This window comes from Mesoplodon mirus, assembly GCF_964341445.2.
Source record: "Mesoplodon mirus genome assembly, chromosome: 14".
Lineage (NCBI taxonomy): Eukaryota > Metazoa > Chordata > Mammalia > Artiodactyla > Ziphiidae > Mesoplodon > Mesoplodon mirus.
Window position 1 is genome coordinate 82,552,657 of NC_138990.1, and position 26,110 is coordinate 82,578,766.

Consider the following 26,110-nt stretch of genomic DNA (forward strand, 5'->3'; position numbering starts at 1 on the left):
ATCCATTTTCTCATTTCATTCTTATAACAAAATGTGAAGACAAGAAGTAAACATGCCTTTTATAGATGAGGAATTTGAGGTGCCCTGCATGAAGCTACTCTGTCTTCCCAGCTCATCTGTCATAGTATAATTGTGATTAATCGGTTTTCATAGGTAGACCATGAACTGCAAGACAGAATAGATAATGTTATTTGTACTATTAGCATAATTCTTAGAACAAAGGACAATTTTTGGAATTAAAAGAAAAGAATAATGAATAAAGTTTAACACATGAGACCTCTTTCCTGATGAATGGATTCATGAAATCCTACAGCATTAGACCTGGAAGTGTCCTCATGGGCTACATCGGGAGGGAAACGATGGTGTAGGCTTAGTTCCTTCCCTAATGTTTCAACAAAACTAACTCCACATTAGCTTTTTCTCCCCATGTTCTTTTAACAAATATTAATTGAGCTCCTACTCTGCCCCAGGCCTTGTACTAGTAGCTAAGAACTTAGAAATTAATAAGACAAACTCCTTGTCATGAAATTTACATTTGTGAGACAAAGAATGGGTATATAATTTCTAGAATTAAATGTAAAAAAACCCCAGAAAAACAAAGAAAAGCAAAACAAGGCAGGGTAAGGTAGGAAGGGCACTGGAAGACACCGAATTATTTTAGATAGTTTTAACAGAGATGTCTTTTCTCAGGTGATATTTAGGCAAAGATATGAAGGAAACGAAGGATCAGGCCATCTGAGAATGTAGGGGCAGTGTTACAAGCAGAGGAGCAGCAAATGCCAAGACCCTGAGGTGGGAGAGAGTTTAGCATGATCCAGAAGGAATGAGAAGGCAGGCATGGGCTGAGCAAGGGCAGAGTGCCATGTGTGAGAGAGGTGGAGATCAACCAGGTCAGCTCATGGGCTGCCTTGGTAGATTTTCTTTGAGTAAATAGTTCTATGGATAAAGAAAAAGCTGAAAAATACTCAGTTTTATATTATAATTTGTGATTATTTACTTGCTCCCTTTTTTGACCTTTAAAAAAAACTGAAGTATAGTTAATTTACAATGTTGTGTTAGTTTCAGGTACACAACAATAATATATATATATAATATATATATAATATTTATTCTTTTTCAGATTCTTTACCATTATAGGTTATCACAAGATATACAGTACAGGATATCTTGTGATATACAGTATGTCCTTGATGTTTATCTATTTTATATATAGTAGTGTGTATATGTTAGTCCCAAACTCCTAATTTATCTCTCCACCCTGCACCCCATCCTCTCTTCCATCTTTTCCTCTTTTTCTTCATTCCTTCCTTTTCTTATCTTTCTTACTTTTCTTTCTTTCTTTCTTTCTTTCTTTCTTTGTGTTACCCACCAACAAAGGGATCTGGACCATGTTCTCTTTACCTATGATAAACACAGCACCTGGCACATAAGGATACTCAAATGATATTTTTGAATGAGTGAGGAAATTGAGACCTGAAAGTTAAAGTAGCATTTTCAAGGCCACACAGCTTGTTAGTGGCAGAGCCAGAGCTGGACCTATATTTAGTTCAGTTTCCGCTACTTTACCACATCCCTTGCATGGAATCAAAAACAGATCCAAAGAATTTTGCAATTAGCATAGCTTGTCGTTTCCTGCTACTGCCTCCAAGTATAGTCTAGTCACCCAATCACGCAGCTAAGTCATTAGCAAAAGAGTACTTGTTGTTTCATTGAGTCAGGTGAAAGCTTTCATGTGACAGTCAGCATCAGAGATACGTGTTGTAAAGAACCAAAAGGTATGTTTTTGGAGGCAGGGTGGAGGGGCTGGACCATTGGTACAGTGTCCCAGGTCAGGAAAGGGTGACTTAGCTGCAAACCTTCCCTAATGAGGGAAGAGAGTGAAAGGAAAAATAGCATCAAGAAATTGTCAAAGTAGAAAATGCCACATTTACTACTTTGCGGATGCAGAGGCCAGAAAGCAGACAGAATCAGAACACACATTGTTAAAATGACCCATAATGCTTTGGAGAACAATAATGTGATTGGCCAAGGCTTGAAGCATCTCTTTCAACACCAGCACAGGAGGTCATCCGTGTCTCCACACGATGTGCAGCAAATTCAGGTAGACCCGAGCCTGAAATGGATCTGGAAAGCAAGAACGCATGTGCTAAGATTGATGGTGTCTCCACCCACCCCACAGCTCTGAATGAGTCCTATGGCAGATCCAACTGCCGTCCAAGATAAAGGAAGAGATGAATTTTCATAGTAGGTGAGGCAAGCCAGAGACCCATCACCTTTGGTGACGCAAGGGGAAGTCACAAAATCAATAGGAATAGGAAATCTGGGCAGAAGACAGCAGTTGTTATAGTCAGGCCAGCCCAAATCTCTAGCTATGACTGATGCTTCTAGCAGCTTAACTGTGACGGAAATAGCTTGTGTTGCTGCTGCATTTCAACCAAGAATGAATAGAGTAGTTGGAAGTAAGTAGCCTTGCCCAGACTTCCACTCGCATTGCTGGCAGCATCGAACGGATTCCATGGGTGGAATACGAGATGCTCAGCGCACAAAGGCTGCTATCATTCACCTGCACCTGAAGTTTACATAACAGATCAAGTTGTACAAACATCCCAGAGGACAACGCTGATGAGTAGTTGAAACTTGCCAGCAGTGCAGACAAGCAGCAGGCCACCCACATCAAGCAGGTCTTTGAAGAACCAGAAATCTACTCAAATCTTCTTCCAGCTACAAAAGAAGCTTAAGTGCTACCACTGGAAGTTTTGGGAGATGGAATGGGATGGGATCTCATGGCAACAACAGGACATCTTCAGGGATATGCACCAGAGTCTGAAGGATGTGGAAGTGAAGGTGGTTGGCTTCAGTGAGAGTGTGGTCGGTTTAACAAAGGTCCGCTTTCCAGCTTCTCCCAGCAGCCACTCAGGGGTGGGGGCCATGATCTCAAAGCCCAAGGCGATCATCTGACTAGTTGGAGCAAATTTGACAGTGTGGGAATCTCTCAAACTTGATGCCCAAAGGAATCATGTAATTTTAGAGCTTGAAGGGATCTTAGAGATTCTTAGAGATTATGGCAAAGCCAAATCCCAGAGAAGGTAGGCAAGCTGTACACCACCACACAGACAATATCAGGGTAGAAATTTGAGCCCAGATGTTAGCCTTCCAGCCTAGTCCTGGAGCCTCTTTACCCAACAGAATGTAGAATGGAGGAATACAAAGTTGGATGCAAATGATCAACTGGCATGCTGAATTGATAAACGAAGACTTTGGAGACCAAGTGTTGATCCAGTAGACAGACTCTGGGCCACTGCTAGCATTTCATTTGTCTAAAGGCATCCCTTCCTCTGGGTGGACTGAGGCCACAGGAAGGCCATCAGCTTGGCACGAGGTGTGTGGGCAGGGCTTCGGCCTCTACATGCCTTCTTGTCTGGGTAGTTTGTGTAGGATACACCCTGGACAGTCTCATCCAGCAGCCTGGCAAACTGGGAGAAAGTTACAGGGAAGCCCTTGATGTAGGAGGATAGTGCAGGGAGTCAGGGAGCTTTGGATGCTCTTTGGTATCCATAGCTCAGTTCTGTGTGCTCTTGTCCAGCTAATGGGGTCAGAACTCAGGTGTTCCCCCTTGAGGCTGGAGGACTTCACACCGTTACCTGACCTGATTCCACCAGGGTGTGTAGCTGAGTTCTGTGACTGTCACGGCTTAAACCACAAAACCGAGAGACTGTAACCAGAAGCCTTTCTTTCCCGCTGTTGCCTCTGATATCAGAATGCATCTCTCCCCTCTATTGGGTGCTTAGGGCCCGTTCTAGTTGCTTTCCTGGCTAGAGGTGGCACTGAGGCCTGCTGCCTAGAACCTGGGGCTCCAACACACTGCCAAGCCTTTGCTCACAGTTGTCCCCATTGTCAATCAGGAAAGTAGAAGCAGGGTCTGGCCGCACAACCACCTTGTCTCTCTAAGATCAGGGCAGTTCACTTCTACCACTGGACCTTCCATACGGCCTCTCCGCACCTCCTGCCACCTACTCCAAGGAGTTCCACCCTCTTGCAGGGCAAGGCTCACCTATTTCCTGCCTGAGCATGACTGAGATGCAGAGTAGCTTCATTATTGTCTTTTCCTCATGGGTTCCAGGAGACAATCTCCCCATGGAAAATAGTCTGAGCTTGGAATTCTACCAAAGCACAGACTATTCTGCCTGGTTTCTTTAATACATACACAGAGAGTCTTCTAAAGAACCACATCCACCAGTAGACTGTTACATCAGTAACAGGCTCTGGTTCTGAGGTGGGTATTTTGAACATTTGTGACTTTATAGTCGATTGTCTCTGTTTGTATATTTAAAGTATACATTGACATATGCTAGTATCACATTAATAAGTTTTATATAAGGTTATTTTAAGATACTCTGTTTTTAGGAAAATATCCACACCAAACTGCTAATAATGGGATTAGGGATAAAGGTAAGTGTGAGAATTTTCATTTTCTATACTTAGTATGGTTTGAGGTTTTTTTTTTTTTTTTTAACAACAACATGTTACTTTTGTGATCACAGACAAAACTTAAAAACATGGAAAATATATACTTCACATACTATGCCTAATTAAACACTACACACACACACACACACACGCACACCTATGTATTCTTTATTCTTGAGAATAGTATTTGATGTGAGGAGAGAGAGAGAGCACGGGCAGGTACAGGTGAGCATAGAGTCTGGAGACACCTGAACATGGATGAGGTGACATCGTCAACAGGTAAAAAGCTGATGAGGAGGTTAAGTGCTGCCATACAAAGTGGCATTTCTGTCTGGGCAGCTTTAACTCTTCTCAGACCCTTCCTTCCAAGTGATGGCTTCTGCTCTACTTTACCTAAATTACAGGAAGTCCTAGTCCTTTGTCTCAATATTCACTCCTTTCAGCCCTCCCCTGCCTTTTGGTTAATTAACATTGAGAGCAGTTTCATTAGATGAGCTATATCACTATAGTCTGGCTTTTGGCAGTGATAAAAGTGCTTCCAGGGGTTTGCCATACATATCACTTGTCTTCCACCACCCACCATGCCCCTGCACAACCATCTACACACACACACACACAACTTGAAAATGGCCTGAATGTTAAGACAGTTTTGTAACTTATTCAATAAACCATGCAAAAGATTAATTACACATTTTTACATGTAATTTGAGTTCAACCTTCTCCTGTGCCTTTCTCTACACATACAAGGAGCACAGAAATCTGACACTTGATTTTCTGTAGAATGACATCATCTTCTTGGCCCTGTGCCTGTGGCTGTTCTCCTGGCTGAAATTCAAGCAAATGTCAGGCAGGTCAAAAATCAGAAGGGGGAAATACGGTTGTGTGAAATCAACTGAATCAACTCACATTTATTATAAAGCAACTCTGGGCAGAATGCAGTAAAGGCTGAAGAATCAGAGAAAACTTAAGATATTCCCAAAGTGAGAGTGTTGATTTGAATTCTTAAATTAAGCTACTGATCTAATTTCCATTTTTACATTTTGTGATCTTGGCTAATTTGATAGGCAAAATTTTATCCCATTGTTTTTAGATGAAATTTCTTTGATTACTGGTGAGAGTAAGCACTTTAATATACATTTTATTGTTATTTGCATTTCTTTTTGTGAATTGCCTATTTGTATATTTTGCCCATTATTCTTTTGAGGTACCAGCTTTTTCCTTATTACAAAGTAACAGTACTTCATATACTAAGGATCTTGACCTTTTGTTTGCAATATTTGCCATAAATATTTTTCCTAGTTTGACATTTATCTTTTAGTTTTGTTTATGGTTTTTCTGACTTTCAAATGTTTTAATGTAGAAAAATCTATCCATTGCCTTTGGGGTTCATCTATTACCTTTTTGTTTTTTGCTTAGTAAAGGCTTTACCACTCTGAGATCTCATGAATCTCATAAATTTTTATCTGTGTTTTCTTTCAGTTTTTAATTCTTTGAATTCAACTCTTTAATCCTTCCTTATTGCATTTTGGAATACAGTGTGAAATAAAGATCTAAATTAATGATTTCCCCTAATAGGTGAATCACCTATTTGTTGTAATAAATTCACCGTTTTCTCATTTATGAAATTTAAAGGATTATACAAATGATATAGCTGCAATAAAAAAATCAGAAAATACAAATAGTGGAAATGAGGGGGCAAACACTTGTATTTTCTTTCCACTCTGAGTTGAGTGTTAGCAATTTCCTCTGCCCTTCCAGACATTTTCTTTTCTAGATGATGCATATATTTCCCCTCCAAATGGAATCATATTGCAATATGGTTTTGTAACCTGATATTTTTCCATTCAGTAATGTATCATGACTATCTTTCCATGTCAGTCAGTATACTTTTACAACACTACGTTCTAATTAACTTTTCATTGAAATATATTGTACATTCAGAAACATGTACATTTCATAAGTGTACAGCTGGATGAATTTTTACCAACTGAACACATCCGTGTAACCAGCTACTAGATCAAGAAGAAGAATATTACTAACACCCCCAAAACCCTCCCAATGGCTCTTGCCTGTGATCTCTCTTCCCCAAGGGTAACCAGTGTCCTTCTGTCCTGACTTCTAACAGCATAGATTGATTTCATAGTCCTATTTTTGATAGCTACGTTGTATTCCATCACACATAAATGTATCATAGTATACTTGCTATGGGTTAAATTGTGTCCTCCCCAAAGATATGTTGAAATCCTAACTTCCAGTACCTGCAAATGTAACCTTATTTGGAAATAGGGTCTTTGCAGATATAATCAAGTTAAGATGAAGTCATCAGGGTGAGTCCTAATCCAATATGACTAGTGTCTGTATAAGAGGAAAATGCCATATAAAGACAGAGACACACAGAGAGGAAGACTATGTGACCATGGAGGTGGAGATGGGAGTGATGCAGCTGTAAGCCAAGGAGCACCAAGGATTGACAGCCACCACCAGAAGCTAGGAAGAGGCAAGGAAGGATTCTACTTAGAGACTCAAAGGGACCATGGCCCTGCCAACACCTTGATTTCAGACTTAACTTCCAGAACTATGAGAGAATAAATATCTGTTGCTTTAAGCCACCTAGTCTTTGGTACTCTGTCATGGCAGCCCTAGGAAACTGATAACCCAGTTTTGATGACTTTGAGTTTTTTTCTTACATTTATGAATATTTATTTTTTTCCTTAGAAGAAACTGTAAGAATGAACTATCTGAATCAAAGAATACTAGTAGACAATGTGAGTACAAAGTACTTAGTAAGACAATGGCTATGATTCACCAACTCTAAGTGTTATACTTGGTGATAGAGGTGATGTGGGCTCCTTTCTTTGTAATGAATTCCTCTGTAACTCCAGTCTCACCAGGATTCCCTAGCCTGTGGGTACAGTGGGCCCACATAAAGATATAACTTCTGCCACCACCTCCATAATCAGAGCATTCCAGCCCCTTATCTCTAGGAGTCTCTGGGGTGGGGCATGAGGCAGTGGTGGTTATCATTCCAGTTCTTGAACAATCCTCACACTTTCTTCTCCTTCTTCTCAACATCCCAACACATCCTCCATAAAGACTTTTAGGGGCCTGACTGTGCTATTCCCTCTGAGAGTGCATTAAGTCAGTGGAAGGACCCATCTCATCTTCAGAAGCTGAGCTGCAAGGTGCCAGGGCACTGTGGCATTCCATGTGATCCTCATTGCATTAGAACCAGGCAATGTTTCTTTTTTTTTTTGCGGTACGCGGGCCTCTCATTGTTGTGGCCTCTCCCGTTGCGGAGCACAGGCTCCGGACGTGCAGGCTCAGCAGCCATGGCTCACGGGACCAGCCGCTCCGCGGCATGTGGGATTTTCCCGGACCGGGGCACGAACCCATGTCTCCTGCATCGGCAGGCGGACTCTCAACCACTGCGCCACCAGGGAAGCCCCAGGCAATGTTTCTTAAACAAGGAGAGAAGACCTTTCTTAGCCACTCTGTACCAGGAGCCTCCAAACAGCCCTCCCTGTTTTGTCTTGTCTCCCAGAGTCCTGCTGCCTATAGCCCCTTCACCTGGGACTTAGCTAGGAAGATGGAATCTGAGGCAGACACCATGTGTCAGCTGCATTACAGTCCCCATGTAAAATATTCCAGATTGATGATTCCACAGTTAGACTTCATGCCAGGATGTATCCAGATCTTAACAGTGAGCACACTTTCTGCTCAAACTCATTACCTGCTGTCTTCTTGAGACTTCATAATATTTTGATATTCATAGGTAAACTATCCTCTTATTTCTCTTCTTTTTCAAAAAAAACATTCTTATAAGCCATGACCTGTTTATTTCTCCAGATAAATATATGAATAGTATTGTCGACCATTAAGCAGTTGTCAAGGATGGCATCAAACCAATGAAATTAACAAGAGATTTGACATCTTTGGCATGTTTGGGTTTCCTTCAAGAATGACAGCATGTCTCTGTGCCTAGCTGAATCTCCTTTCACATCTCCTCCAGAGGGATTTGGGGAGCTGGAGAGGAATGGCAGAGAGCAGTCCAAACAACCTGCTGAGTGGGCTTTGGGAAGCCGATCAAGCATTGCTGGCTTGAGTACAGGGGAGGTCATTGAAAAAGGAGGCAGGATGAGTTCTGAGCCAGCTCTGGGTGTCTTCCAGGACTTCTTGATTTTTTTCATGGCACTGAATGAGAGAGTGTGCCCAGGGAACAAATCTGATGAAAGCAGAAAATAAGCTGATTTAGTAAAATTTGTCAGGAGGAATTGTGGCTGAACCCTGGAGCCAAGGATCATGGAAAGAGGGGTAAACTGAAAACAGGTAACAATGTGTACTGTGGGTGTGGCTGAGCAGAGAGGCGGGGCTGAGCTAAATTTCAGGAGACTTGGATTCCAGTCTGAGCTCTGAAGTCACACTGCTCTGTTCCCTTGGGCTAAAGGCCTTTCCTCTTGAGCATCTGTTTGCTCTTTTCTCGCTGTAAGAGTGCTCACTGAAGGACCTCTAAGGCTCTCCTTGATCTGGGTTTCTAAGTGGTATTTACTAGAGCAACACAGGAGTTGCATGGCTGCAAAAAGCCCCAAGATGTTAAACTTTCATGTCTAAACCAAAGGGCATAATTATAGAACGATGTGATGAAGAAATGGAATTTCAAAGCACGTTTGGGATGATTCCTGCCAGTGGAATAGGAAAGGAAAAAAATCCAAGGTAGCTCAAGAACATTATTCAGGGGTGAGGGATACCTAAAAGCACTAAAAAAAGTGCTTTCCAGATGAGTTCTTTCTTTTCGTTTTGTTGGGTGACGTCTCCCTGAGGTGAAATTCTCTCCGATATTGTGACTTGCTTTGTAGGTGGGCTGAAGCAAGGAATGTGTCCCTTGCAGCAGGAGACTCTAACCACAGAAAAAATATCCAGGTCATTGGTGTCTTTGGGGCTACACATTTGAAAAAGAAATTACATCATTGGAGTTCCAGATTTTTTTTTTTTTTTTTTCCTTTGCGGCACGCGGGCCTCTCACTGCTGTGGCCTCTCCCGCTGCGGAGCACAGGCTCCGGATGCTCAGGCCCAGCAGCCATAGCTCACGGGCCCAGCCGCTCCGCAGCATGTGGGATCCTCCCCGACCGGGGCACGAACCCGTGTCCCCCGCATCGGCAGGCGGACTCCCAACCACTGCGCCACCAGGGAAGCCCCAGATTTTTTTAAACAACTCATTTCCTTCTTCTTTCCTTATTTTTAAAAAAATTTTTATTTACAGATTTTGCCATAAGCCTAGGTTTAACTCTGTCACAGAGATGAATTATTAAAATTGGGCCCCAGATAGATGTCTCCTTCACAGATGGAGGAGGCTCCCCTGAAGTCTTTGGCAGAAACTGACATGTAGGGACTAAGTCCTTCAAAGGAGTCCCCACCAAGAGCTGCAGTGCATAGAACCTGCCAGACTATATCTGCTTCTAATATTTCCATTTCCCCCGTGGGGGTCCTGGCCAATAAATAAATTCTTCCAATTATGCCCTCATGACTCCAACTCCAGAAGTCACCCAGTACTTCACTACTCTGAAGGTTAAAAATGTCTTCATTGTGGCTAGCATTAGTGTTAGCCTCAGGAACCATTCATTGCCAGGTTTTTGAAGGGGAAATAGGAAAATCCTAAGTTTTGCATGGTACACAGCCTCCAAGATGGCCTCCAAATCAGTCCCCAGTGATCCACCTCTTGGTATTCGCACACTTGTGTGGTCCCCTCCCACACCGTGGCAGGGTGTGTGTGAGTGTGTGAAAAATAGCATATTGCAGAAGAGGGGAGGTCAGCTGCCATGTAGTGAGGTCACTCGGGCAGCCTAGAGAGAACCCCACATGATGAGGAGGAACTGAAGTCTCCAGCAACAGCCAGTGAAAACTAGACAACAACCTTGTGAGTGAACTTGGAGGTGGATCCCCCCCACCACAGTTGAGCCTTCAGATGAGAGTACAGCCCTGGCTGACAATTTGACATCAATCTCATGACAGACCTTGAACCTGGAACCACCCAGCTATGCCACTCCCAGATTCCTGACCCTCAGAAACTCAGTGAGGTAATACATGTTTGTTGCTTTCAGCTCTGAAGTTTTGGGGTAATTTGGAATGCAGAAATAGATAACTAATGCACTCTGTGCTTTGTTTTTTATTTTCTGAGTAAATAGGAAGACATGCTATGTGGAATGAACACATATATGCTATATGGAATGACAGGTCAACATGTGTCTATCTTATATCTTCCCTGAGTTTGGGGTGGGATCAAGGAATCCATATGTTTAACTAGCACCCCAGGTGGTTCTTATCATCAGGAAAGTTTGAGAAACAATACAGAACAGGATTCAAAAATGAATGAGACATACCTCTTCTTCAGGAAACTGTGCAAGATGGAAAGCAAATTGGTACGCAGAAATACATTTAAAGAGAGGCACCAAGTGGCAAGGAAAGGTTTGAATAGCCTTGGGGGAATCAAGGAATGCTTTCTGGAAGAAGTGACACATGAGTAAGACCTCAAGGGTTGGTTAGGACCTCAGGGAGCAATATATGGAAAGAATCACAGAGTGAGAGTAACTGGTGGCATTTATCAGGGGCCTGCATTGCACCAAGCACTTGACCTGCCTCATCTCCTCCAGTCCTCACAACAGCCCTGTGCAGTAGGAGCTACTGTCACCCATTTTACAAGTGGGAAAGCTAGGCTTTGGTTAGCACACTGTCCAAGGTCACACAGCTCCTGTGTGCAGTACTAGGTAGAAAGGAGATAGCTGACTCTATCTGTCATGCTTTTAACCGCTCTCGTGTTCCATGTCCTAGGGGACATGAGACTCAGAAATGTGAAAGGATGGGACATTTTTGCAAAAGACAGGAGTTTTGTGGAAATAACAGAAGGTGTCCATGGAGGGATATGGGCCAGGAGAGGATACTGTATGAAGTGCTGGAACCTGGCAGTGGTTTCCTAGTGCAAGCTCAACTCATTCATTTAGTGAATGAGGAAAGGGAGCCTCAGAAAAGTTCTGTGACTTGCCTGAAGTTTGATAGTGGCAAAGAGGAGTAAAAGTCCAGACCCCTGGCAGCCCCATTTCCATTGTGGACAACTGGAGGCCAAACTTTGATGCCTTACTAAGGAGATCTGAGCTCTTCCATGGCTTTTTTTTTTTTAATAAATAAATTTATTTATTTTTGGCTACGTTGGGTCTTCGTTGCTGCGCGTTGCAGTGTGCGGGTTTCTCATTGTGGTGGCTTCTCTTGTTGTGGAGCACAGGCTCTAGGCACATGGGCTCCAGCAGTTGTGGCTCGCGGGCTCTAGAGTACAGGCTCAGTAGTTGTGGGGCACAGGCATTGTTGCTCTGCAGCATGTGGGATCTTCCCGGACCAGGGCTCGAACCCGTGTCCCTTGCATTGGCAGGTGGATTCTTAACCACTGCGCCACCAGGGAAGCCCATGGCTTTTTTTGTTTGTTTATTTTGTTTTGCTTTTAAACAATTTTAAGTGTACACTTCAGTGACATTAAGTGTATTCACAATGTTGTACAACCATTACCACTATCCATTTCCAGAACTTTGTCATCAACCCAAACAAATTCTGTGTCCATTAAACACCATTCCTCTTCCTCATTCTATTTTCTGACTCTATGAATCTGCCTAATCTAGGTACCTCATATATGTGGAGTCATGTGTTTATCCTGTTGTGTCTGAATTTTTTCACTTAATATGATGTTTTCAAGGTTCACCCATATTGTAGCATGTATCAAGACTTCATTTCTTTTTTCCTCCATTTTCTCTATTGTGGTAAAATACATATAATATTTAGCATCTTAACCATTTTTAAGTGTACAGTTAAGTGAATTAAGTCCATTCATATTGCTGTGCAACCATCACCACGATCCATCACCCTAACTCTTTTCATCTTGCAAAATTAAAACTCTACCCATCAAATAGGAACTCCCCTTCCCTTATCCCCTCAGCCCTTGGCAAGTGCCATTCTACTTTTGGTCTCTATGATTTTGATGCATCTAGGTACCTCATATAAGTGGAATTATGCAGTATTTGTCTTTTTGTGACTGGCTTATTTCACTTAGTATAATGTCCTTAAGGTTCATCCATATCTTATCATGTGTCAGAACTTCCATCCTTTTAAAGGCTGAAAAATACTCCGTTGTATGTACCTACTACATTTTCTTTATCCATTCATTTGTTGATAGACGTTTGGGTTGGTTCTACCTTATGGCTGTTGTGAATAATGCTGCTATGAATATGGGTGTACAAATATCTCTTTCAGACACTGCTTTCAATAATTTTGGGGATATACCCAGAGGTGAAATAACTGGATCATATGGTAATTCTTTTTTTTTTTTTTAACTTTTGAGGACCTGCCATATTGTTTTCCACTGTGACCGCATCACTTTACATTCCCACCAACAGCGCACAAGGGTCCCAATTTCTCCACATCCTCGTCAGCACTTTTATACTTCATTCTTTTTTTCAAGGATAAGAAATATTCTAATGTATGCGTACACCACATTTAAAAAACCCATTTATCAGTTGATGAACATTTGGGTTGTTTCCACCCTTTGGCCTGTTGTGAACAATGCTGCTATGAACATTGATGTACAAGAATCTGAGTCCCGGCTTTCAGGGTTTTTTGGAAGTGGAATTGCTGGATCAAAAGCTAATTTGATATTTAAGTTCTTGAGAAATCTGTAGACTTTTGGAGATCTGTGCTCTGTAAGTTAGCTCTGGTCATCCTAGCCTTTTGAACAGATATCCCTGGGTGGCTGGGAGGCCACCTCTCTCTCCCGCATACACACCGCTGCCCTCCCCCCGCTTCCTTGCTTTCCGGAAAGCGGTTCTCAGAGCCTCTAACACAGAGGTCAAGCGGCTGAAATGAAGCTGACCCCGGCGTCCAGTTGGGCTTGTCTGAGGGAACTACCTTTGGGTCGCTCCCAGCGTCTCCTGCGAGGGCGGTGTGGGCAGGAGGGGAGGCTCCCCCCGGTTCTCTGAAATCTCGCCAGCTCATCGGGCCCGACCGCCCACTTTGGCGGTGGCTCCGGGACTGGCCAGGTGAGCGGCCGAGCAGTCTCGAGCCCCGGGGCGGGCGCAGCCCTGCGGAATGGGAGCCTCGGGCGCTGAGTCCGCGCTGAGCCGGGCTCCGAGCTCCACCGCCCTCGTTCCCGCCCCAGGCGGCCGTTCCGGAGCCTGAGCCCAGGGAACGCGCGCTCCCTCCGGCGTGTCCTCGCCTCGAGCTGCCGCTTCTGCGTCCTCGACACTCCGGCCCCGGGGGGACTCCCGGGGTCCCCAGCCGCGCGCGTGCCTGGGCGACCCGACGTGCCCCTGCCTGGAGCCCGGAGCCCCTCCCCCTCGTGTCTCCCGGACCCGGCGGAGCACGCCTCCCGGAGCCGGGCACCCTGGCCCTGGGCGCCCCGCGGTCACCCGGGCGGGGACAGCGAGGGGGGCGGGGGTGGTGGTGGCCACGCCGAGGAGCCGCGGTCCTCTATCTGCGGCGGCGAGAGCGCAACTCCCGCAGAGACCAGCCGGGAAAGAGCCCCGAGCAGAGGAGGGAGAGAGGGGACCCGTGCTCTTCCTACGGGCCTCTGGGAGGAGTGGCTCATGTCCCCGGACCCGGAATAAAGAGCTCAGGACCTTGTCCGCCCGGCGCCGGGATGCCGCAGGTACGGAGCGCGCCCTCCGGGGCGATGCTCCGAGGACTCAACGCGGCAGCGGCCGCCAGGGCGCGGGGGCTTTTGAGTGGGGAGGGGGCTTTTCAAGAGACTCACATTCGTGCTCATTTCTGCAGGGGACCCGGTCTGTCCCCTCCTTCTGTCCTTAGGCGTAGCCTCTGAGGCTCCGAGGACAAAGTTGGGAGCAGGCTTATCAGCAGAGGTGGCAAAGAGATGCTTCCAGAGATGGGAAGGTCTGGCCAGGGGGCGATCCCTAAAGGCAGGGGCTCCAGAGGACACCGGGTGGCAATGGGGTTCCTCTTGGGGAGGTGAGAATGAAGGAGAAAAAGAGACCGCTGGACAATTTCTCCCCAAATCCCAAATCTCCTAACACCCGGTCTCCCCAAGAAGTTTTTATGCTCTTTGTTTTTAAAACATGACTTTGAATCTTCCAGGTAGCGAGCTTGCAGGGTCCCTCTCCAGAGGTGGCGCGCCTCGGAGACCCACAGGGCCTGCGAGGGGCGAGGACTGTCCCACGCGGCGGACTGCATCCTCCCTGCCTGGGTGGCAAGCCTGGCCCCCTGTGACCTTTCCGATCTGGATTCTGCTTCACACACGGTAGCAGCAAAGGGCAGGGCCTGAGAGGGGCAGGACCGATGCTCAGAGGAGGAAAAAAATCTGTGAAAAATGGAGGGGAAGTGTTGGGGGAGAGATGGGGGACTGGGGCTGGGCCTCCCTGTGCAGAGGGACTTTAGTTCTACCCCCAAAGGCAAGCTCCAGACATGTCACCTTTGAGGGGTGTAGGCAGCATGCTCTCCTGAGGGTCCTAGGAGTCTTCCTTGTGTCCCCCTTTCCCAGGAACCTCAGGCTTCCACACTTCCCCTCCCTCTCTGGATTTCCTGCCCTCTGTGAAGCTCTCCAGACCCCAGCCCTCTTCTTACATCCCAGGAACCTGGCCTGATGTTTGCAGGCTCTGGGAGGGACTGGGTCTGCAGGGAGAGGGAAGGGGACATGGGGATTCTGTCTCCCTCTTGGTTCTCCATCCCCATCGGTGCAGCTGACAACCCCCTCCTGGTACCCCAGCCCCATCATCTGGGTCAGGAGTGCCCTCCTCTTCCTCGAAGCTGACCTAGGAGGCCTGGGTCCTCACTAGTAATTCCTCGCAGTCCTAGGATGTAACACCCTCCCTCTCCAGGGACCTCCATGCTTTATAGACATGACTGATCTCTTGCCTGGAGGACGTTGAAACTCTGAGAGCTCAAGCTGTTTATCTCAGGACACACAACCAGCCAAGGAAGGATTTTGTTCGAGAGTCCCCTTTCTAAGCCACACGATGATTAGGCTGGGACTTCACTCTTGCAGCCTCTGTCTGGGGACAGGCCTTGATAAATGCTGTGCCTGGCTTCTAGGGTCACAGCAGACTTGGAAGTAGGAACAGGAAACCTAGTGAGGAGAGGGGAAGGTGGCTGCTACAAAGGCTCTGATTTTAAAGCAGTGTTTTGCCAGAAGGAAAGAATCATGGAGAGCAGTCAGGCCTGTCTCAATGTCTTGCCTCTTCAGTGGAATTCAGAATAATTTTTTAAGCTACAGAATGGGACAATTCCACAAGGACAAAGTTCAGGCTGTCAGGACAAAGAATGGAGTTTGGAGCAGGTCACTTTGGTTCTCTTCAGCCTCCCACACTCCTAACTTTGGTCCCTGAGAAAAAGTGCATCATTCAGAATCTTCAGTGGAATGGAAATAAACTGATTTCTCTGTAGAAATCTAACCTTCCCTGAATGAGTGGGTATGTGGTTTTGATTCCTTTGTTTTCTTTCCCTGGTTCCTTTATTTCTACTCCATCACCTGTTCACTCTGGGCAGGTGGTTAATGGGTCAGCTTAGTTTATAGAATGGTTTTAAATTTGGCCAGGTTCACTTACATATGTAGCCAATTGTTTGTATGTCTTTCAAAGGCTTAGGATGGAGCTTGGATACTGGACCCCAAGGACGCTTGCAGGGACAATCTGACTGATTAAGGGAAAGCTGAGTATCAGCAGAAAGGGGAGACCTCAGCCTAACGACATCTCCCCAGAGGAATCCCCAGGAGTGTTGCTCAAGGCTTCACCTGGCCAGATGGAGGTCAACATGGGGGTCATGGATGAGAATGCCACAAACACCTCAACCAACTATTTTTCTCTGCTTGACCCCCACGGAACCCAAGCTGCTTTCTTCCCATTCAACTTCAGCTATGGCGACTATGATATGCCCTTGGACGAAGATGAGGATGTGACCAATTCCCGGACCTTCTTTGCTGCCAAAATTGTCATTGGCATGGCGCTGGTGGGCATCATGCTGGTCTGTGGTATTGGCAACTTCATCTTCATCGCCGCCCTGGCCCGCTACAAGAAGCTGCGCAACCTCACCAATCTGCTCATCGCCAACCTGGCCATCTCTGATTTCTTGGTGGCCGTCGTCTGCTGCCCCTTTGAGATGGACTACTATGTGGTACGCCAGCTCTCCTGGGAGCATGGCCACGTGCTGTGTGCCTCTGTCAACTACCTGCGCACTGTCTCTCTCTACGTCTCCACCAACGCCCTGCTGGCCATCGCCATCGACAGGTGAGTGAGAGGTGGGGACAATGAAGGAAGGGGCAGTTGTGATTGATGAGAGGTATTTGTATTCCCCAGAGCTGTCGATGCATGGGGTCCCAAAGGTGGTCCATTTATTGAACAGTGAAAAGAGTTCTAGTTTTCCAGCGGTAAGCAGGCAGAAGGTAGTGGAGCCCCCTAGGGTTGGGCAGCAGTAAGGCTTTTGATCCCTCTGTTATGGACATGCCCCTAGATGTTGTATCTGTCCGAGGTCTAGAGGTAGGCAGCTCCCAGGAGGTGTGGAGGGACAAGTTTAAGTTTCAGGCAGTTACCTCTTGAGTCAACTTGGAAATCTTGAGGGAGGTTTCTATCTCATCAAGACATCCTCTACTGAAACGTGATGCCCCTACAAACACCGGTTGATTTTTTTTTATTGTTATGATGATTTTTACAATTTTTATTTTATATTGGATATAGTTGATTAACAATGTTAACACCGGTTGATTTTAAATAACTTTGAGGGATTTGTTCTAAAAAACAAACGAAACAAAACAAAACAAAAAGGAGACCTATGCTTACTTACTCTTTTTTGGTTGTTGCAGTAATCAGTTGGCTGCTTTTCATACATTAGTGTACAATAGTACAGAAGGGCTGTTTCTAGTGATGGTAAATAAAATCAGTAAGAGCAGCCTATGCAAATCTTTCCTATGTTATCTTTAGGCTTTTCATTTAGTATAATCTCCTGTGCTAATGGGCCAGAGTAGTTTTTGTTTCCTTGGAACAATTTTGCAGGCTTCTGTGCCCAAAGTTGGACTCTTGTTACAAAACACCTTGTTGCAGTCCAGAGACAGTTACCCTGAGGGTCTAATCGGGCCTCTGTGTACTTGAATCTGCACAGCCCGTGTCTCTCTCTCTTAACACGGAGAGCCTGAAGCACAGATGATCTCTGTGTCCCATGGCCTCAGGGCTCTGGTGGCGTTCAGCTCCCTCCCCCCACCCCAATCAGGACACCCCAGGACAGTGTTCCGGGGAGGAACACAGCAAATAGAGCCTGATTTCTGAAGCCATCAGTGGGACGACCAGGGGTAGAATACCTAGACATAGACCACTCCCAAGGGCAGAGGGTTGAAAAGGAGCCTGGCCTTAAAACCTAGGAGGATATTGGAATTAGCACATTAAACGGCCCTCGGTTTGTTACCCATAGAAGGTGTCCAGAGGTGTCATCCCTGCGCAAGGCTTGGCCAAGCTCTTCCACACGAGTCACGAAGCCCCCATGGTGTTCTGTCTACCCAGGAATGGACCCTGGGTGAATCTGTAGAAGGAACAGGAGGGGGACAGTCAAGCAGAGTGTCTGCCCCCCAAGTTCCCTTCACAGCTGTCGAGGAAGATCTCCAGGGACCTTGTCTCTAACTTTTCTGAAAGTGGAAGCTGCCACCATCCCTCTTAGCACATGAACAGGACAAAACATATGGGGTTATATCCTGAAGTTTCACTCTGGCAAGACAGTTTTTCACAGAAGGTGCTCTCAGCCACTGAAAGGGGTGTAGGTAGGTGCCTGCTGCGGGGTGGGCCCCTGCTCCCTGGGTGAGACCCATTTTACCATGGAGGGGGCTACTCGTAGAAAGGGGTAACACTGCAGGAAGAAATGGCTTCAAGGGGAATGGAAGCCAGGACAAAATCAGGGCATTGGGCTATTCTGGACATGTAAGAGGTAATATCTATGTCAATCAATCCACCTCCATCTACTGAACTCTTTCAAACTCATATTCACCTTTCATATGAAACTCAGCTTGTCTGAGATATTGCAGGCATTTCTCTTACGGTGGGTATGTTAATCGGGAACATGCTTTGCATCGGCTATTGTTTAGAGTGGGGTTGTGATTGGAAACTTGAACCCAGACACTGGGTTTGACTTTGTTAGTTTTAGGCAACTAATTTTTGTCTTGATATAACAAATATGGCCACAGTTATAAAAATATCTTTATTTTTGTTTAATGAAATTTCTGTAGGAATAGTGTGAGCAATTAGTCTGCCTGGGTTTAAACTCCTACTGCACCACTTATTAGCTGCAGGGCCTTGTGTGTGTTAGTTGACCCTTCTCTGCCTCAATTTTCTCATGTATAAAATGGGAATAATTAGAAAACCTAATGTATTAGGTTACTTTGAGGATGAAATGAAATAATACATGTAATTGTTTAGAACAATGCTTAAAACAGAGTAAGCACTTAATAAACAGCAGATGTTATGCTTTGTAAATTAACCCTTAAAGAAACAACAAAAACAAAACCAGATTAATGACTATTTCCGATTGGCTAACCTCTTTGCTTTCATGATAGTGATTGTTTTTGTGATGTGATTAAAGAAATAATGATACAAAGTTTCTAAGAAACACAGCTCTCAAGATATAGTAGAACAGAACTATTTATCTCCCACCCATTCCCTGTTTCTACTATTGGTTCCATGGTTCTCCCAGGAATCTAAGCTCAAAAGTCCCCTTTGTCCTGGCTGCTCTCTCCCTTTCTCCAGCATTCACTTAATTCCCAGGCCCTGACAATCCCCTCCCACCCCCGGCCCAACCTCCCCCCTGCTCACCCAGGGCTGAATTATCATAGTCTCCTCTTGGTTTTCCTGTGGCCAGTGTCTCTCAGCTCCGCCCCTCTGCCAACCCTACTCCCTTACAATCCATCCTAAGCATTCATTCATTCACACAATGCATTTTTTTTTTTGCGGTACGCGGGCCTCTCACTGTTGTGGCCTCTCCCGTTGCGGAGCACAGGCTCCGGACGCGCAGGCTCAGCGGCCATGGCTCATGGGCCCAACCACTCTGAGGCACGTGGGAACTTCCCGGACAGGGGCACGAACCCGTGTCCCCTGCATCGGCAGGCAGACTCTCAACCACTGCGCCACCAGGGAAGCCCCAACACACAATGCATTTTTATAGAGCAACTACAAAGTTACAAATACTATTTCAAGCACTGGTGATACAATGGTGAATAAGCAAAAAAGCTCCATGTGCTGATGGAGCCTGATGGAGAGAGAACAGTCAGGCAAGCAACAAGGAAGGTAATTTCAGAGCATGAGAAATACTCTGAGCAAAAACAAATAAACATAACCTATAATGGAAAAGAATCCGAAAAACAAATACATATATGTATAACGGAATCACTTTGCTGTACACCTGAAACTAACACAGCATTGTAAATTAACTATTCTTCAATAAAACAAACAAACAAACAAACACACAAGCAAACACTGAGAGCGACCAAGGGTGGGAGACGCTCTAGGTGGGAATCAGGAAAAGTGTCTCTGAGAAGATATTTGAACAGACCTCTGAATGATGGGGGAAAGAAAACTGGTCTTGTAAGGACTGGGAAAGAGCATTCCAGACAAAGAGAATTTTAAGTGCGAAGGCTTCGAGACGGGAGCAAAGCTGAAGTTTCTAGGAATAGCGAGAAGTGTCCCATGGCCCAGGGAAAGAAAGCAAGACTGCAGCTAAATTAATCTTCTGCCTCATACACCCTTCCCTCTCTTGCTCAAAAGACCTCTAACAATGCCACTGTATACAAAATATGGCTGGAATCTTCATCTGTTTTTCCACCATCTTATTATCGAGTTCCAGACTGCCTGCCAGTCTCATGCTGGGTAAACACATTGATGTCCTGTTTTCCAAAAAAAGGTTGCAATCTTTTTGAGAACTGTCACCATGGCTTATTACATTTCTGTTCATCCAGTGCTAGGTACTTGCTGAAGGTGAAGTTTTACTAAGATCCTAGGTGCCCAGAATTCACAGACAGCAAAAGGTTATAAAAGAAGTAAGGCATGATTCCAGCTCTTGGGAAGCTTACCATCCAGAGTGTGGGGGAGGGGTGAGAACTAACACAGGAAAGTCAAGGGGTAAGTAAAGGGGCAGTTTGAAATGAAATTTAGAGAAGGGGGAGATTGTGACGTAACAGAATAATCAGAGGAGGCTTCATGCAGGAGACAGACTTTTTACTGGCTTTCAACAAATGACGATCAGCAAGGAGAAAAAAGGATTTCCAAGAGGGTAGGTAGAACTGTGTTTGCAAAAGCCGAGAGGTGAGGATGCTTGAGGTGAGAGTGAGGTCCCGGGAGCGGGGGCGGGGACGGGGGACAGGGCAAGGAATGTAAAAGAGTAGAGATCAGAAAGAATAGAGTCCTGTTCTAGAAGATCACACAATCTAGGCACAGGGAGTCAGACCTGAGGGTAGCAGGGAACTGCAAAAGATCCTCGGAGGACTCTGGCCCCCCAGGTCTGGGTTTCTTCTTTGATGTGGACACACCTGCACTGTCCTCGGGGTATATCTTTTGGATCTCAGGCACATGGGACACTGGGGTCCCTCCTTTTTTTTTATGTGGAATCCAGGGGAAGCTGGCCAGTCTGCCTGCCTGTTGGCAGCTCTCTTATACTGTCTGGATGAGGCAGCTAAGGCATGAGGAACAGCACTCAGCCTTAGGAAGCCCAGATGCTTCCTGGTGAGCTTATTGGTTGGGGCTGGTTGGCCCAAAAAGCAGGTTGTACATTTGCTACCCATCCCATGAGCCACCTAGTAGCTACTGTGACCGCCACTTCCGTGATTAGAGCTGGGGCTGAGTCCTGGGGCAGAGAGGGAGCTCAAATGCTCTTTGCTTAATCACCCAGCCCGCTGACATCACACAGTTAGTGGCTGGATATTTCTTTGTCCATCAGCCTCCATTCTTTGTTCTCTGGGAAATGCTGACTCTAAGTGGATCTGGACCTGAACCACTGTAGTGGTAGACGTGCCACAATGCCAAGCGCATACTCCTAAGGAAAGTAGCTGCCAATTGCCTGACTCCTTTTTGGAACATCAATAGGTCAAAACTGACTATGATGAAAAGAGCAGAGGGGTGCCAGGATGCCAGAAGGACAGGAGGAAGGGCTATTGCCTGCTCTGGTTTGAAAAGGAAGGAACAATTGGCGTATTGGCGAACCCACTGGATTTGGAGCAAGATACGGATGGGTCTGCATCATGGTTCTGTCGATTACCAGCGGCGTGGCTTTTGACAGGTTATTTAACTTCTTCAGACCTCAGTTTGCTCTTCTGTAAGGTGGGCATCTTTGCTCCCTTACCTATTCAAATGAGTTGGGGTTATCTGATGAGAATGTGGATTTGAAAACGCTCTGTAAATTGGAAGTTGCTTTACAAAGTCAAGCAACTATTACTAATAATGGAGTTCTGAGCCTAGCATACCCAAGGCTGGTGGCAATCCTTGAAACAGTTTTCTGCAATTTGCCTATTGGTTAATGTATTTGGAAGACCTCTTGCACAGCTCCTGGTGCTAACTTTGGGGATGGAGGTGGGGTGATGTCAGGATGAACTATCTGATGGGCAATCACAGATTAATTTTGATGTGAAGATTAGTAAATCCAATAAAATAGGTCCAATAAAATAGAAAGTAGCATAGAACTTGCAAATGCACGATTTGCCAGTAACAGGTGAAAGAAAATTGCTTGCTATACAGAATAGCTCTAAAAATACATTTTAGGATACTAAGAGTTTTTTTCTTGTATATTAATAGCCTATTGTTTATGTGCAGTGTCTCATTGGAGCTTCACAGTATCTCTGTGAGCTTGGTAAGGCACTTGATATTCCCATGTCATAGATGAGGAAATTGAGTCCTCAGGGCTAAGAAAATGAAAAATTTGCATAGCAAGTTTGTGGCAAAGCTGGGAGTAGATTCTTGGTCTCCTAGATCAACATTCTCCCCTACATGTTCATTGAAAAAACACTCCGAGTTTGAAAATATCATAAAGACTTGGGAAATTACTAGTGGGAAAAGAAGGAATAGAATCATATAGTGAACGTTCATACAGCAAGCAATTATGAATACAGAAATATTCTTTGGGAGAGTAATCAACAGAACACGGTGGGGTAGATAGAGAGGGAGAGAGCTGTTGAGAGCAAAAGCTCTAAACTCTTAGTTTTCGTTATGGTTCAGAGCAGGTTTGGTGCCCTCCATACAGCAAGAGTGGCGTGGTCTTCATGTGCATTGACAAAAGCATTGCCAACACCCTGCAGACATTCCCATTTCACCCTCAGCATCCACCCTGGGAGACTGGCGAGTGCCAGGGATTGTTGCTGCTGGTGGAGCGTGAAAAGCAGCCAGATGGGCGACCAGAGGGTGGACCCAACCTATCCAACTTCATCTAACAGCTGGTAGCTACAAGAGAGCAGAAGTCTGGTGCCACTGAACTCTCCATATGACACTCAGTGGGGTTGGCTGTCTGTGTTGTGGGAAGGACAGAAACAGCAGGAATATGACAAAAAAAAAAAAAAAAAGAATGACCCTCCTCTTCCAGTCAAAATCCCAAGTAAGATGACCTCAAAGGGATCGGCTGCGAAGGGAACAGAATTGTTTGGCTTTCCTTCAGGCCCCTGTCACGGTTGCCCTTGGCTTTCCCAGGGATAAGCTGTGGACACGTGAGGATGTGTTTATTTCCAGCATTGATTAGTCATTCCCTCCCACTTCACTTGCCATCTTTCTCCTTCTCCTGCTTCCACCCCCTGCCACACACAGAACGTCTTCCAGGAAACCAGAGCTCTCTGTCTAAGTATGTGCACTCTCTCTGGGAAGGAGGCTTTCATACTGCACGAATGACTCACATCCCCCGGAAAATGCTCTCTCTTCTTTTCTGGACAACTGTGGTAACAGCAGTGTGGTTTTAAGGGAAAGAACAAAAACAATATCTTTTACAGTCTGTTGCTTTGTGGTTCAAAAAACATGTTCGCGTATATTCTCAATTGATTTTAACATCAACCATGTGAGATAGGGTTAAATGTTTTCTATCGAGAGTCCTGTGGTATTTGACCTTGAGAAAGTCACTCATCTCTCACTAAGCTCCGTTTTTCAACCTGAAAAATAAGATAAATGGTCACATGCTTTTCCTCCACCTTTGCATGCAGAGCAATGTTTTTAAAAATATGGGATGAAGGCAAAACTTTGCCCACTGTTTCTATCAGAAAGGGCAAATCCTCCTAACAACTCTTTGGAATTATCAGGTCCTTTTAGCTCTAAGCTGTGGGGTAATTAGGATGAATGGCCCTGAAAACAGGAAGGACCTGGGAACAGTGCCAGGCTAGAAACCGATAGGAGATGTTATTACTACATTTAATAATAATAGTTACCATTTATTGAGTATATACCATGTTTTAAACTGTGCCAGAAATTGTGTCTATATTGGCACATTTAATCTTTAAAAACAAACAAACAAAAATACTTTTCCAGATAAGGAAATTGAGATTCAGAGAGATTAAACATAACTTGCCTGTCCTGGGCATATATCCAGACAAAACTCTAATTCGAAAAGATACATGCACCCCTATGTTCACAGCAGCACTATTCACAATAGCCAAGACATGGAAACAACCTAAACGTCCATTGACAGATGAATGGATAAAGTAGATGTGGTATATATATATACAATGGAATATTACTCAACCATAAAAAAATGAAATAATGCCATTTGCAGCAACATGGATGGACCTAGAGATTATCATAGTAAGTGACTATGTAAGAGAAAGACAAATACCATATGATATCACTTATATGTAGAATCTAAAATATGACACAAATGAGCTTATCTATGAAACAGAAACAGAAGAGACTCACAGATATAGACAGTAGACTTGTGTTTGCCAAGGGGTGGGTGGTGGGGTGTGGGAAGGATGGATTGGGAGTTTGGGGTTAGCAGATGTAAGCTTTTACATATAGAATGGATAAACAACAAGGTCCTACTGTATAGCATAGGGAACTATATTCAATATCCTGGAATAAACCGTAACGTAAAGAATATGAAAAAGAATATATATGTATATATATATATATATAACTGAATCGCTTTGCTGTACAGCAGAAATTAACACAACATTGTAAATCAACTATACTTCAATTAAAAAAAAATTAAAACTTGCCTGAGGTTGCACAGCTAGTAAGAGGTGTAGCTGGAGCTGGCATTCAAGTCTGCCTTTCCTGGAAGCCCACATAACACTGCTCTTTCCCTCCACACCTACCATTTGATTGTGCCTCAGTGTTGCAAAAATAACATCATCCTCCAGCACTTCCTTACCACAGTGGTTGATCCCATTTGTGTCCTTGTCCTAGATATCTGGCCATTGTCCACCCGCTGAGACCCCGCATGAAGTATCAAACGGCCACTGGCTTGATTGCCTTGGTGTGGATGGTGTCCATCCTCATTGCCATACCATCAGCCTACTTCACCACTGAAACGGTCCTCCTCATTGTCAAGAGCCAGGAGAAGATCTTCTGTGGCCAGATCTGGCCAGTGGACCAGCAGATCTACTACAAGTCATACTTCCTCTTCATCTTCAGCATTGAGTTCTTGGGCCCGGTGGTCACCATGACCCTGTGCTATGCCAGGATCTCCCGGGAACTCTGGTTCAAGGCTGTCCCTGGTTTCCAGACTGAGCAGATCCGGAAGCGGCTGCGCTGCCGCCGGAAGACGGTCCTGGTGCTCATGTGCATCCTCACCGCCTACGTGCTGTGCTGGGCGCCCTTCTATGGCTTTACCATCGTGCGTGACTTCTTCCCCACCGTGTTTGTGAAGGAGAAGCACTACCTCACGGCCTTCTATGTGGTTGAGTGCATCGCCATGAGCAACAGCATGGTCAACACTGTGTGCTTCGTGACCGTCAAGAACAACACCATCAAGTACTTCAAGAAGATCATGCTGCTCCACTGGAAGGCTTCTTACAGTGGGAGTAAGTCCAGTGGGGACCTTGACCTCAAAACCACGGGGGTGCCTGCCACTGAAGAGGTGGACTGCATCATACTGAAATAACCCGAGAACAGGAACTTTGGGACCCTGAGCAGTGTGCTTAGGTACATGCTATCAACCAAGAACACTTGGTTTGCTGCATAGGGCAAAGAAAATGGACAAATATGCCAACACTGTGTTCAGGGAGCTCAGAATCTCTAAAACTGGTGTGATTAGACACCATCACCAGTGGCCGACATTCATTGAACATCTAATTTGTGCAAAGAGTAGGCACTGGTGAAACCTATATATGTTGATGATATTTAATAGGCAAAAGAAATAATGATTAAACCAAGAAAAATGTTGGGAGATAGCCTGGAATAATGGGGTTTCCAGAAGGGGGCCTGAGTAGTCATCTAAGACTGTGGTACATGTGTCTGTAGGGTGAGGGTCTCTCTGGACCATCTAAGTTACTCATCAGACACTGAGGTAGCCCATCTCTGGGATTGTTCTTAGGCTTGAGTTCACTCCTAACATTTGCAGGGCTGGGGCAAGAATACAAAGCAGGCTTCTGGCTCTTTCTGCAACTTTCTCTTCTCTTCCTTGGTCCTGATTCTCACCCTGGGCAACCAGGAAAGAAAGGAACATACAAATG

At 45.2% G+C, this 26,110-nt stretch overlaps 1 protein-coding gene across 1 annotated transcript; it reads left to right on the plus strand.

Annotated features, from left to right (window-relative positions):
• Positions 1-16,230: 16,230 nt before the first annotated feature.
• PROKR1 (prokineticin receptor 1) lies at positions 16,231-25,539 on the plus strand (the record flags this gene model as incomplete). Its single annotated transcript, XM_082642766.1, has 2 exons — positions 16,231-16,730; positions 24,843-25,539. Exons 1-2 carry the CDS (start codon positions 16,246-16,248, stop codon positions 25,537-25,539), a joined length of 1,182 nt encoding a protein of 393 aa, XP_082498892.1. The 5' UTR covers positions 16,231-16,245.
• Positions 25,540-26,110: the final 571 nt, after the last annotated feature.